The sequence below is a fragment of the Sarcophilus harrisii genome, chromosome 2 (genome assembly GCF_902635505.1).
Source record: "Sarcophilus harrisii chromosome 2, mSarHar1.11, whole genome shotgun sequence".
NCBI lineage: Eukaryota > Metazoa > Chordata > Mammalia > Dasyuromorphia > Dasyuridae > Sarcophilus > Sarcophilus harrisii.
Window position 1 is genome coordinate 384,655,642 of NC_045427.1, and position 15,518 is coordinate 384,671,159.

The 15,518-nt window shown below is 36.0% G+C and overlaps 1 protein-coding gene across 2 annotated transcripts in view; it reads right to left on the reverse strand.

Annotated features, from left to right (window-relative positions):
• The window catches only part of GLRA1 (glycine receptor alpha 1), an 85,430-nt gene that overhangs the window by 52,433 nt on the left and 17,479 nt on the right, over positions 1–15,518 (reverse strand). For both annotated transcript variants that reach the window (XM_031953562.1, XM_023505718.2), the window contains exon 2: positions 3,930–4,060. In XM_031953562.1, coding sequence (XP_031809422.1) covers positions 3,930–4,060 — 131 coding nt within the window. The remainder of the gene's footprint in view (positions 1–3,929; positions 4,061–15,518) is intronic.

Consider the following 15,518-nt stretch of genomic DNA (forward strand, 5'->3'; position numbering starts at 1 on the left):
TTCCCTGTTCCCATCATTTTCCTGGTTTCCTTGACCAGAGTGAACCTGTTGTATCTAGTATGCCAAAGATTTAGCCTAGCTTCTGGACGACATCTTGGCTTGAGTAGAGGCCAAGAATGAGTGTTTCTATTTTACTAGCTTTAAGGAGAGACCAGCTGCATCATCCTATCAGCTGCCTCAAGCTATTTAAATTAGGCTTTACCCTATTGTTCTCTTCTCTTCTCACTGGAGCAAATAGACTTGAAATCAAAAGCTCTGACTTTGAGTCCTGCCTCCAGCAATGAATAAAATCCAAAGGAATAAATGTCTAATAGTTCAATTTCAGATGGTACCAGGGCTGATATTTTGGGGCAAAGGGATATTTCAGAAGTCCTTGAATCATTCTCTTGGTAGACATACAGCCTGTCCTGGCATTGGGGAAGGAGTTTCTAGGGAAAACACTATAAATTCAAGGTCAAAAGAAACTATGATTCTTTTGAGCTCCCCTTCTCTTCTTACTCTTCTTAACCTATTTCTTAGAGACATTCCATGGATTCATAGACTATCAGAGCTAGAAATGACTTTAGAACATAGAATGTCACATTCAGAAAGCCCCTTAGAAATCCCTCCTCTCTTTTTTACAGAAATTTAAAGAAAGAAAATGGCTTCCTCAGAATCAGGATTCAAATGCAGGCCTTCTGATTCTAGATATAGTACTTTTCCTCACTAAACTATGGCAAAGATCAAAGACAGAGGAAAGTTAAAAAAAAACCCACTTAGGTCTGGATAGTATCTTACAACCTAGAACATAAATTGTCAGAGCTAGAAAAGACTTTAGAATATTGAGCATACCTAGAATCTTGTCTTCTAAAAGGCTTTCAAAATCTCCATTTCCACTTTGCTCCAATCCATCCTTAATATTAATATCAGATTAATATTCTTTCTATCTTCATTTAATTGTATCATTTCTCAGCTCAGATATCTTCAACTCTCTAATTCTTTCTTCAATGGAAATGTAATCTCAACTCAATGAGTATTCTTATCAGCTGAACAAATTGTAGTGCATCCATGCCTTCCACTCTGTGTAGTTCTTGCTTGTATTTTCTTATCAATCCTTCATAAAGGGTCTACCCAATATACTAAAGCCTTTCCTTTAGGATCTTTCTACATTTTTATGCCTATTTTTTTAAGCATGTCATTAACCTACCTGCTTTTCTAATCCTATGTTATTTTCACGATTAGATCTCTTTTTTGCATGTACATAAATTTATTCTTTTCTCAGTAGTATTTTCCAAATACATATAAAGATAGTGTTCAACATTCATTTTTGTAAAACTTTGTGTTCCAAATTTTTTTCCTGATCTTCCTTATCTCCCTCCTCCCCAAGATAACAAGCAATCTGATATAGGTTAAACATATACAACATGATGATATCTATTTTTTTCTATTTTATTATTATTATTTTTTCAGTTACAGAAAAAAACATTTTTTCCATTTTTTCCCATATAAGTCATTTTGAGAGAGAAAAATTAAAATATAAGGGGAAAAACCAGGAGAAAAAAAATGTTGAAGGTAGTATGGGTTAATTTACATTCAGTCTCCATAGTTCTCTCTCTGGATGCAGATGGCATTTTCCATCCAAAGTTTTGCCTTAGATCACTGAATCATTGAGAAGAACCAAGTCTAGCATAGTTGATCAGATTATATTTCTTTTTCTTTCTTTTTTCTTTTTTTTTTTTTTTTTTTTTTTTTTTGCTGTGGCAATTGAGGCTAAGTGACTTGCCCAGGGTCTCACAGCTAGGAAGTGTTAAGTGTCTGAGGCCAGATTTGACCTTGGGTCCTCCTGACTTCAGGGCTGGTGCTCTATCCACCATGTCACCTAGCTGCCCCAGATGATATTTCTTTAAAACATTTCTTGCATATAGGAAAAATATTGCACATATTTGTGATTACTATGAATCTTTCCATTGTCACTTGGGTCATTCACAATTGATTTACTAATTCAACGGATTAACATTCAACTGTATTTTAGTCTCATTTTCATCCATTTGGTTTCTCCTCTTTTAATTGTTGGGTCTAGCTCCTTAATAATTTTAGGTTTCCTTAGAGAGGCTTATTATATCCTGAGCTTAATATAATCAGCACAATATTATCTATATCCAAGAGAAGTTAGAAAAACCTTACTGTTATAGGAAGTCTTCTTCCATCAGAAATTTAGAATCCTAAAATTAGAGTTAGAGAGTCTTTAGAAGTCATCTAATGTAATTCTCCAGTTTTACAGATGAGAAAAAATTAAGTGATCTGCCTAAGGTAATACAGATACATAGATGATAAATAACAAAATCAGGATTTTAAAATAGGTTTTCTGATTCCAAATCCAGTTTTCTTTCTTCCTCTCCTTTTTTTTTGGTGGGGGGAGGAAGGGAAGAGTGGTGGCACAGGCATTATGATATAATGGAAAGTGATCTCACTCTGAAGTCAAAAGAATATGGGATCTATGCTCTAATCCTGTTTCTGATGTTTATTATTATTATCTGTGTGACCATAAGCAAATATAACCTCTTTGGGCCTCAGTTTTTTAATCAATAAAATAAATGGGTTGGATTAAATGTCCAGCCTCTAGTTGATTCCCAAATGGTCCCTAGGTCTTTTCCAGCTCTAAGTTTGATGCTATGATACAACGATGATCTTTTGTTTATGCTGCTATTATTTCTCAGTTATCCTCCTACTAACAGAAGCCTCCCTTATAGTATAAAAGTATAGCATATAGTTAATCATATATAAATATAGTTAAATGAATTAACACATTATCCAAAGCATGGTCCATTCTGCACCAATAGTCTACCACCTTTATGCTGAGTGTTAGGAGACATGCTTCACGTCAGTCCTCTGAAGTCACTATCAGGCTCCAGTGTTCTCCACTGCACCATGCTTCCCCTATCTTAGGCAGGAGTTCTTCTTTAATGACTGACTTATAGTGAGCATACATCTCTGTTTTATGCCTAGAATAATTTATACACTTAGGGGGTCATTGAACAAAATTACTTCCATAGTTGTAGGGATCTTGGATTATCAAGGAGTCCTTATTGTCAATCAAGCAAAATTCAAATTTTGTTGTTTAACATTCAAGGCTCTCTGTAAGTCAGTTCCACTTTTGTATTCTGCCAATCTTCCTTGGGTTTTCTTCATATAATCTATGCTCCGGTCAAGCTGTATCATTCTTGGTCCCCCAAAAACATTCTGGATGGTCCAGCCTCTGCTTTTGCTCATGCTTTTCCCTTTGGCGGGTATTTCCCTTTTTCTCTTTACTTGTTGAGTTTTGATTCATCCTTTAAAATGCCTCCTCACTCATGCAGTCCTCCCTAATCCCTCAGTTATTAAAGATCTCTTCCTTATTCAGATTTTATATAGTACATTGCATTGTGCAACTCTAATGCACTTATATAATATTTTTTGTTAAACTTTTTATTACACTTTTTTGGTGTTTCCCCTCCCAATATCAATATAATGAAAGGGACAATGCCTTATTTAAACTTTGATCTCCTCTAGTACCTAACACAGTGCCCTCTTCACATAATAAGCACTTAAATATTTATTTACTATTTGAAGGAATGTTCAGGTTATGAGGATATTAACAAATAGAACATTGAATGTAAGAGTTGGAAGAGACATTAAAAAATAAAATATGGAACAAAGAATCTTAGAACTTGAAGGAACTTTAGAAAATTCTGAGCTGTAATGATCCTTAGAGAGCATTAAGTTCAGTCTCATTTTTCAGAAGAGAAAGCTGAAGTCCAGAGAAGTGAAGTATATTGCTGAGCTAAGGTTAAAATCTAGATCTTCTGATTGTTAGTACTGATCTTTGTCCATTATAACAAAAGATAGCTACAAAAACAAAAGGGGAACTGGTAAAGGGGTCAGGAAAAAGAAAAAAAGAAGGTATTTTGTACCTTTAAAATTAGGTCTGATCCTGGCATCATATCCTGAGGTTCTCCCCATCAGCTTATCCAGAAAATCCGAGGGAGACATAGGCTTGGGTGCAGAGCGGGCTGCAGCCTCAGCTTCCTTGGAAGCAGCCAGACTGGGGGAGGAGAAAGGGAAACAAAGATTAGTTACCAATGTGCCCCCCTTTGCTAGAGGTGCTTCCCTAGAGGCCTGTTCCACAGCTGAGAGATGTGACACATACCTCTCTGGCTTCTTAATAAGGAAGGCCTCAGCTAAATTGTTTACCCAGCCCAAACATCACCCTGCAGAAGGTCCCGGCAGCTGGCCAAGCATTTGAGAGATGACAATCGGACAGAAGCTGCCGACTAATTTAGGGACAGATCCCTAGGGTCTGGAGGAATCACAGCTGTGATCTCGGCTCCTAAATCCCCATGGAGGCTGTGGTTGGAAAATTAACCTTCTGCCTGCCAGACTTGCAGTTACCTGACTCCTTCATGTGTTCTCCTCCCTTTCCTGTTCCAGACCCCAAGGATTCACTGTTTAACCATCCCGATTTAGATAAAGTCTGACTTCTATGTCCTCGCGTGAATACTGCTCCTTTCTCACCATCAAAGCACATACACTACCCCCACACAATACAACAATGCGTACACACATAGACACAAATCTTCATGAAAATGTACCCACCGATCCTCATCTACATAGACCTAGAGACACACAGTCGACACATATAAAATATACATGATACACATATGTGATTGTATGTATTATACATCCATGTATAACAATGTACACCTTAACAATGCACACACACAGACATATATGGACACAGGTATACAATATACTTGCATCCATGTGCACATACACAAAAATATACACAGGTATACAAACATACACAAATATGTATATAAAAATCTACATATATACATATGCCAACAGATACACAATTATCTACTCCCAACACAAACCTTAGACACACTTTCATAGCCACACTCATGCCCACATACACTAGGCAGACATCCATATTCCCTCAGAAGATACATACATTCCCACCTACACAAATAAATAAATACCACAAAAGTGATATGGATTAAAGACGTATATTTGTGCAATCTATAAACATGAGAAGTTAAGAAGATGAAGTCTGAAGATGGAATTTGGATTGCTGAACTATGATTGGACTATAGGGATGTCGCTTCTGGGGAGGGATAAGGGTTAGTAAGAATGTATTTGCTTGTAGCCTTGAAAATCCAATAAGAAAGGTTTTAAAATCAAAAGGAAGGAGGAGGAAGAAGAATGAGCTAGATATAAAAGAGTGGCTACAATGTAGGAAAAAAGAACAGCATTAGAGACATCCAGAAATTCCCAAGAAACAAAATCCAAGGAAGAATCCTGAAATAAAACTTGTGTCCTTGGATGTCTATGGACAAATATAGAGTGTGGCTAACAAGAAAGGAAAACGAGAGTTTCAACTACAAGTAAGCAAATTTGACTTGACAGGGTGAGACCCATAACTGGAATATGACTAGAAAGATCTGTTTTATTCAAAAGGAATAAGATATGGGCACATGCCATAAGAAGGCTAAAGACAAAAAGCAATGTTCCACATTTATCAAAATATTCATTTTTGTGGGAGCAAAAAACTGTGAGCAACATGGGTGCCTTTTGTATGGGAAATGACTGAAGGAGTCATGAGATAAGACTGTAATGGAGCGTGTGAGTAATTTAGAAAAAATATGTGAAGAGCTGTATGAACTAATGTAGGGTAAAATAATAGGAAAAAGAATAGGTATGGGCAATAATACATCAGGATAAACAAAAAGAATGATATAACAAACATTAATGTTGTAAATAGAGTTGTCAATTTTATCCTCAGAGTGGGGGACTAAGATCATGAAATGTTGTATATGTTGTCAGATAAAGTTACCATGGCTATTGATTTTTGAAAAGCTATTTTTATTTACAACATTGAAATTCTTAGAAGGGAAAGGATTGGTATATATAAAAAGATCCAATATATATATATATATATATATATATATATATATATATACAAAATATGTATACTTTTTATAATATACAAAGACTCTGGTATAAAATAAAAGATATCAATAAAACTTAAAAAAAAAGAAAAAACCCAAGCTCTCAAAGAACAAGATAGGATAACTGCATGCATTCATACATGCATGTATGTATATGTATATATGTATGTGTATGAATAGAAGCAGTGTAAATTAAGAACATTTTTATTTGGGGAACTCTAGGAACTAGGGTTATAGGTTGGGGTGTTTGTAGCATGGGACATGATGGTGAGAAGTCAAATAAAGGTCAAAGGAGGAAAAAGTAAAATTGAAATAATGATACAGACCACCTATATAGAAATAAGAAGAAATAGTGAGTACTTCATGAAAGATAATAAGCCTGGCACAGAGACATGACATTGATAAGGGATTTCAATTGTTGGGATATATTGCTGGACCATACTTTCTCTTTTCCCAATAATAAAGCCACTAATAACTTCTTGGCTTGGCTTCAGTTATGGCATAAAGTTAACAGAACAAGAATAATTTATACCATGACCATCCCAATAATGTGAGGGGAACCTCAAAACTCTGATAAAAGCAACAATCAATCATAACTTCAAATGAATGAAAATGAAATGTACCTTCTATCCTTTGGCGGAGAGATGAAGGATAGAGGTATGGAATAATAGTTGGATTCTCAGATATAGTTAATGGGTTAATCTGTTTTGCCTGACTATACAGATCATTGTTTTAAGGCACTGTTATAAGAGAGCACTTCTACTGAATGAGGGGGAAGAGGAAAGTGGCTTAGTAAATGTAAGGAAAAAAATTCCCACATTTTGTTCATTGAAATTAATTAAACTTTAAATGGTCACTTAAACAAGTTTAGTTTGTTATATTGGTGTTCAATATTAAACTTTCAATAAAAATTTAAGTAAAACATTGCTTAACTTAATCTTTTTTTTTTTTTAACTTAATCTTTTTAAAGAAAAAGTTATCTTTAAAGATATCCTTTGTGATCAACTATAATGGATTTGGCTCTTTTCAAAAATGTGGTGATTCAAGGCAATTCCAAAACACTTAGGATGGAAAAGGCCATTTGCATCTCAAGAAATAACTGTAGCGACCGAATATGGATCAAAACATAGTATTTTCATTTTTGTTTGTTATTTCTTTCTCATCTTTTTTCCTCTTCTGGTCTGATTTTTCTTGTACATGGCAAATACGGAAATAAGTTTAAATCAAATCTCTACTTAAAATTTTTTGTCATCTAAAAAATCCTTCAAAAGATAAAAGCACTGATGAAGGGAACTTATTTGCTGGATCTAGTTTTCACCAATAAGAAAGAACTGCTTTTTATACTAAGAATTAGGCAAATAATGGGGGAAGTGATAGTGAATTTGTAATAGGAAAAGGGGGAAATTGGGTACAATCTGATTCAACTACTAGATTTTGTAAAAGCTGATTTCAAAGAATTTATAGTAAGGATAGACAAAATCCAATGGATTAAAATTCTATGAAGGAAGTCATTCCAGGAGGATTTTGAAGCTTTCAATAATAAAGATTTTAAAGAAACAAAGTCAAAATTCTGAAGAGAAAAAGGAAAAAAATTTTTAAAAAGTCTGATATGGATGAATCAGAACCTCATTGATTAATTTAGATTTTGTAAACATATAAAAGATAGAGGTTAAGCACAAATAAACAGAAAATTAATATAAATAATATGGCACAGTACTATATGAAGATTCTTTAGAAACACTAGAGCTAAACATAAATTAAAATTAGTGAGGAAAAGTAATTAAGATTTTCTTCTTAAAAATTAACATTAGGGAAAAGAAGAATATTAAAACGATAGGACTGCTGTACTGGTAGAAGGGGATAATGACAATAGATAATGGAGGGGAGACAAATCTAACTTCAAGATCAAGCTAGTAACAGAGCTGGTATTTGAAACTGTGTCTTCTGACTGCAAATTCAGCATTTTCTTTTGTTTTTACAATGACTTGGATAAAGCCATATGTGACATGCTTTTCAAAATTTTCAAAGGACATAAAGTTAAGAGAGATAACCAAACATATTAGATAAAATCAGGATTCAAACAGATCTCAGTAATTTGGAAGATCAAGTCAGATCTAATGAAATGCAACAAATGTCTTTTAGACTTGTATTTTTTTTAAATCAACTTTACATCTTCAAGATGAGAGAGGGATGGTTTGACAGTGTGATCCTTGAGGGATTTGAATGACTACAAGCTCAATATGAACCTATAATGTAATAGCAACCAAAGCTAATGTATCTTAGATTGCATTAAAAGCAGTATAGCATCCACAACTAAGGAGGTCTGTCCTGGTCAGACTACATCTGTAGCGTTAGATTCAGTTCAGGATATCTCATTATAGAATGGATAATAAACTGGAGAAGAACTAGATTAAGTTGAAAGGCTTTGAAATCATGACATATGAAGACTGGTTGCAGGAAATGAGAATGAAAAGAGAAGATATGAAGACAGGCATGATAATTATCTTTCAGTATTTGAAGGGCTACCCCATAGAAAAGGGATTAGATTTGTTCTACTTGATCCCAGCAGATTCAGAACAAAGGGTGAAAGTTGCACAGACAAATTTAGGTTTGGAGTAAAGAAAAGCTTCCTTACAATTACAGTGAAGCAAAAATGTAACGGGTTCCTTATCAGTAGAGATCTTCAAACAAAGGACCTCTGTATTGTAACAGGATTCTTATTCAGACATGGAATGTACTAGTTAGTTGGTCCCTGTGGTATCTTCCAATTTGATATTCTCCCTCTCCCTCATCTTCCTTCCCTCCCTTCCTCTCTGTCTCTCTCTCTCTTTCTCTTACCTCTGTCTTACTTTCTCTGCTTTTCTGTCTCTGTTTCTGTTTCTCTTTATCTGTCTGTCTGCCTCTTTGTCTCTCTCTCTTTCCCTCCTCTCTCCCTTTCCCTTTTCCTTTCCCCCTTTCCTTCCTTCCTTTCTCTTTCTCTTCCCCATGTCTTTCTTTTTCTGCCTTTCTGTTTGTCTCTCTTTGTCTCTCTCTATCTCTGTCTGCCTCTATCTCTCTCTCCCTCTCTCCATCTCCCTCTCTTTTATTTCTCTCTTTCTCCATCCCTCACTCTCTCTCTTTCTCTCTCCTTCTCTATCTCTTCCTCCCTCCCTCTCTCTCTCTCCCTTTTTCTCCATCCCTCTCTCTCCCCCTCTCTTTCTCTCCCTCCTCTCTTTCCCCCCCTCTCTCCCTCTTTTCTCCCTTTCTCTCTCCTTCTCTCCTTGCCTCCCTCCCTCCCCCCCCCCCCCCCCTTTTCCTCTCCCTCTCCTTATATCTTTCCATGTCTGTCCATTTGGCTCTCTGCTCTATTTCTGTCTTTATATCTCTTTGTTGGTATCACTACCTCTGTCTTTCTCACTCTCCCCATTCATAGCTTACACACAGACATAGTATACTTCCATCTAGGAGGAATAATTTAAATACTATGAAGGTCAAGAAAATAAAAAAAATTTTTTTTCTCCTATATTTTTGTTGTTTGAAATTCCACAATTGGAATGTAATCCCTTTGACTGAAAGTATCAACTTTTGTTACAAAAGTCATAGCTTTTTCATTCACACTTAAGTGTAAGACACTGAGAACAGTTTAGAGGATTTCATTGCAGAAAGGTCTGAACTAAAGTTAACTGAATCACATATGATTGTGTATGCCCATATGCTGTAAAATCTCTATTAAATACCATGGATTAAGAATAGAGTCTTTCAGTTAATCCAATACTCAGGCTAATCAGAAGAAACATAGATGCCATTTATGATGCAGACTCTTCCCCACTTGGGGCAGAAATACTGGTTAGGAGGCTACTACAATAATTTAGGTAAATGACAATGTAGGACTGGACAAGGCATATAGAAGTAAGAGGGTTAAAAGGGTCATGAACGTGAGGAATGGCGAGATAGAATAGACAAAAAGTTTGGGCTCTGGATAAGAGTGAGAAACCAAAGTTTCTCCTTGATAGTGGGGCATTAAACCATAGAATATTAGTATTGAAAAATACCTCAGATATAGAAGAGAACATAATATAGAACTTGAGAACACAAAAAAAGAAGATGATGTAAAGGAATGAACACTGGTCTGCATTTGATTCTTAGTCACTTAGCACCTATGTGATTTTATATACATTGGGGCAGCTTGTGATTAGAGAGCCTTTTCGGATCCTCCCAGTTGCTGGTATAAATTTTTTTTTTCTTCCTACATTTTCAATGCCTTTTGTTTTTACATCACATTCCCTGGCACACCATTCCCATCTCTACATTGAACCTTCCCTTGGGATAGAAAAAACTTAAAACAAATATATAATGTATACAATCTTTTATTCTAGTAGCCACCCACCATTCTGCATTTAGGCTGAGGTATATGCTTTGTTACTGTTAGTATCTCCCCTCTGAGAGTATCTTCCATTTATACAACTAATATCTTTATCTTTCTCTGTCTTATATGTACATAGTTTACATGTTGTGTTCCCTATTAGAATGTGAATTCTTTGAGGACAGGGATTGACAATTTTCCTTCTTCCTTCCTTCCTTCCTTCCTTCCTTCCTTCCTTCCTTCCTTCCTTCCTTCCTTCCTTCCTTCCTTCCTTCTTCCTCTGCTCTATCTCCCTTTCTCCCTCTCTTTCCCCTCCTCTCTACAGAGTTCAGCACATTGTCTGGCACAAAGTTAATGCTTAATAAATGCTTGTTGAATGACTAACTGAATAGTCTTATCTCATTTCTTTTCTGGTTCTGTGGCTTTCATTAGTTTTTTCCATTACTCAGAGTTCAATTTTCTTTTGGTTATTTTTTTCATTTACGTTAATTTGGTTATTATGTATATTGTTCTCTTGATTCTGCTTATTTCACTAGTTCATGCAAATATTCTCACATCTTTTATTCTTTATGTTCACCATTACTGCTGCATAATGTTGCACCATTATACTCATATAACATGGTTTTTCAATCATTCTTTAATCTATGGGTATCAACTTTGATTCTAGTTTTTTGCTACCATTAAAAGAATACTAGTGGATTGATTTTTTTTTTTAGCATATGTTGGACTATCTTTGAATTCTTTGAGGGTATATATCTAATAATGGGGTTCTTGAACCAAAGAATAAGAATAGTATTGTCATTTTTCTTTCATAATTACCAACTGAAATTCTTAGTAGTTGGACAATGTTATCGTTCTGTCAAGATTATTTCAGTGTATCTGTCTTCCCATCCTCCCCTTTAGCACTGTAAATATTGACTATTCCTATATTTTAAATTTATACCGTGTAAAGTTATGCTCTGGAATTATTCTACTTTGTATTTTTCTTACTATTGTTACTTATATGTGCTCATTTATAGTTCTTTTGAAAAGAATTCACATTGATCACTTATTTATTGAGTATTTTTATTGAGTATTGTGTATTTATTTTTATATCCTATGCATTTTGATTAGCATGATTTATTGGTGAGATTGGATGCAAGTATTTCTCACTCTACCATTTTTCTTCTAAATCTGTCTTTATTAATATAATCATGCAGAAGTCTTGAAATTTCTTTGTATGTATTTTTTATTTGTTTCTATGTATACATGTTGTTTTCCCAATTAGAATACAAGCTTTGTGAGATCAGGGATTGTTTTGCTTTTGTTTATATCTCTAGTACCTACCACAATGCCTGGTCCATGGCACACACCTAATAAATTTTTGTTGTTTAACATTTACTGATAGCTTCTATACCTTAGCATCCTCATCTGTAGCATAGAAGTCTTGAATTAGATGGTCTCTCCCATTCTAAGGGACCTGTGACCTGGGTGGGGGGCTTAGGACTTAGACCATCAATCTGTAAAGGACTTTAGAGGATAAAATGTTGACTATACAATCTTCTAACATACATCCATTATTGTCTAGTGTAATGATTTGAAGTACAGAATCATTGAGTATCAGAGGTAGAAAGAATATTATAGATTGCTCTAGTCAAATGGGATTGCATCATTTCACAGATGAGGATACTGAAGTATGAATGGGAAAAGTGACTTGTCTAAGGTCATGAAGTGATTTAGTAGCAGAGTTGCGTGCAGGATCTAGGTTTCCAGAGTCCTAGGAATGTGGCAAGTATCACTGTAAAAAGTCACTTGGCAGGGCTTGATTGGGAGCGGGGGATACTCCATCCAAGGAAGAACATTTCTTTTCAGTGATGGTCACAAAGTTTCCTAGAACTTCAGGGAAAATGAAAAGAAATCGTCTGGCCTACTCTTGGATTGGGCTGGCAAGGTGAAAGTTCAGTTTAGGAAGCACTTTTAAAAATAACTTTCCATCTGGGAACAGTTTGGAACTAGTAATGACTATGCTGTTTACTGGCTAATCTTTTAAGCCAAAGATCCTGGCAATTAAAATGCAGTGTAGAGATGTCATAACATTTTTGTCTCACTTCTCTTCCAGTTCTCTGGAATGTTTGTTATTCTTTTAGTGACTTTTCCAAAACAGTACCCACTACAATCTTAGCTGCCTTCCTGACAGACTATTATCTGGCCTAAGATAGGTAGTACTTAAGAATACAAAAGGTCAGAGTTTGAAGGGACCTTAGAACATAATATGTAGAATGACAGAGTTGGAAAGGAACCATCTAGGGCACCCCCACCTACTTCACAGATGATAAAACTAAGGTCCAAAGAACTTGAGATCACCGATGGAGGTACTGGTAGAACTAAAGCTAGAACCCAGGTCTTTGACACAAAGATCAGGACTCCACCCATGTCAGTATATGAGAATTGCTGAAAATTATTATCATTTCTCTCATTCAGTTGTGTCTGATTCTGTAACCCCTGGAAATTTGTCTATAAATTTTTCTTGACAAAGATACTAGAGTGATTTACTTTTTTCCTTCTCCAGTGTGTCCCCATTTTATAGATAAGTAACTGAAGCAAATAGGGGTTCAGTGATTCACCCAGGGTCACACAAGTAGTAATTATCTAAATCCCATTTTGAACTCAGATCTATCTGACTTCAGGCCCTAAGCTCTGTCCACTGTAGCACCTAGCTGCCCTAAGAATTCATTTATAATTTTGTATCTGGGCACTGCTAGAAACAAAAGAGGAAAGACAGTGAGATACTCTGTGTTTTATGAGAAAAATAAGGCAGGGAATGACCTAAGTCTTCTTTCAGTTAGAGCAGAGTTTATCCCCCTGCACCCAGATCCTTGAGACAAATTGGCTACAAAGTTTCATGTCATTCTGCCTCATTTCCTAATTCCCTCCCTAATTCATCCTGGCTGACCTGGAGGGAATCTACATTTTTGGCTCTTTTCTCAGATCAGAGGATGAGTGGTTTGAGCTTTGGATATTCTGACTCATGGTCTGGCTTTTCTCTCTCCAAAGTTGACCCCAACCTTATGCAGAAATTCTAGTGCATTCTTTTACAATGCATCCCATGGATATTCAAGGCTGGTCTGGTCGCCCTCCCTTCCTTCTCTCTCTCCCTGCCTCTCCTTTTCATCCTTTCTTACTTCTTTTAATCTCCTTTTCCCTCCTTTATTCTCTATCTTCCTCTTATTCATTTCTTCTCTCATTTTCTCTTTTTTCTTACTTTCTTCTTCCCTCCTCCCTCTTTTTCTCTTTTCCTTTCTCTTTTTCCTCTGTCTCTTTCTATAATACTCCTACCATCACTCCCACAGTTATAAGTAAACACATATATTCACCCTATCAGCTTTACATGCATACTATAGTCATCCTATCTGCAACATAATACATCAATGTATAACCTTATTGTATGTACCTATAGACCTGGTCATACCAAATCATATATACATATTTGTCCACATATATGGTTGCACAAATCTGCACAAAGAAAAGAACAACTGTAGAATCCATGTAGGCAGGAACTGAAATCTCTCTAGACATGCAGATTCGTTAGATTGTTAGAGTTGAAAATGACATTTAGAGATCACCTAGTCCTAATTTGGAGTCATTCTGAATGCATCTTGTCTCTCTCTGTCTGATTCTTCTTTCCTTTGCTCTCCTTGCCAATTTGCTTCCCAGGGGCTTGAAGAAAGGATTCAAGGGGAAGGAGTCCAGCTTTCTGTAAAAAACTATAGCAGACTCAATTGGAAATGGGGGATCGATGCAAGCTATAAATCTGCATTTAGAATAAGCCAGAGCTTGGCACTAAGTCTTGGCAGAAACGATTTCAATTAGATGGCAAGTGGCAAAAACTCTTTCTCTTCCACCTCCTCTAGTCAGCAAAAGAGGCCCCTTTGGATGGGGGGCAGATAAGGAAAAGGAATGAGGGAAAGACAGGAAAAGAGAGATATAGAGAGACAGAGAAGAGATAGAAAGAGACAAAGACAGAGAAACAGAGACAGAAAGATAAAGGGGAAAAGAGAGAACAGAGAAAGGAGAAACACACAGAGAGAAACAGAGAGACAGAGACAGAGAGATATAGATTTAAACACAGAGATATAGTGACACGTACACACAGAGACAGAGACACATATGCAGAGACAGAGACAGACAGAAAGGCAGAAACAGAGATAGGAAGAGATAGGAAGAGACAAATAGAGAAAGAGAGGCTGAAGATAGACACACAGACACACAGACACACAGACACACACACACACACACACACACACACACAGAAATCCAGAGAGAGAAACTTATAGCAACAGAGAGACAGAATCTTTTGCTGGGGAAGATAGATTAGATGGAGATAGTTGGAGAGGTGTTAGTTTTTTATAGAACCTACATGTGCTGTAAGACATTTGAGTATCATGGTGTAATGGGGGCAAAATAGTTTGGAAATCAGTTGAACTGGATTCAAATTCTAGATTTGAAACTTGCTAGCTGTGTGGCTTAGGGTAAATCACAAAACTTAGTCTATATAAGTCATTCTATATAATGGTTCATAGTCATCTCCCAGAGTTGGCTGGGAGAATGGCTGAATAAACATCATACAAGAGGAACCTTTTGCTGGGGAAGATAGATTAGATGGAGATAGTTGGAGAGGTGTTAGTTTTTTATAGAACCTACATGTGCTGTAAGACATTTGAGTATCATGGTGTAATGGGGGCAAAATAGTTTGGAAATCAGTTGAACTGGATTCAAATTCTAGATTTGAAACTTGCTAGCTGTGTGGCTTAGGGTAAATCACAAAACTTAGTCTATATAAGTCATTCTATATAATGGTTCATAGTCATCTCCCAGAGTTGGCTGGGAGAATGGCTGAATAAACATCATACAAGAGGAACCTTTTGCTGGGGAAGATAGATTAGATGGAGATAGTTGGAGAGGTGTTAGTTTTTTATAAAACCTACACGTGCTGTAAGACATTTGAGTATCATGGTGTAATGGGGGCAAAATAGTTTGGAAATCAGTTGAACTGGATTCAAATTCTAGATTTGAAACTTGCTAGCTGTGTGGCTTAGGGTAAATCACAAAACTTCTCTGAATCTCAGTTTTCTCATTTTCAAAAGATGGATAATATTTTTTTAGGTGGAATATAGGCCAGGACCCAGCTGAACTTTCCTAAAATTCCCCTACAAACAACTTTAAAATAATAT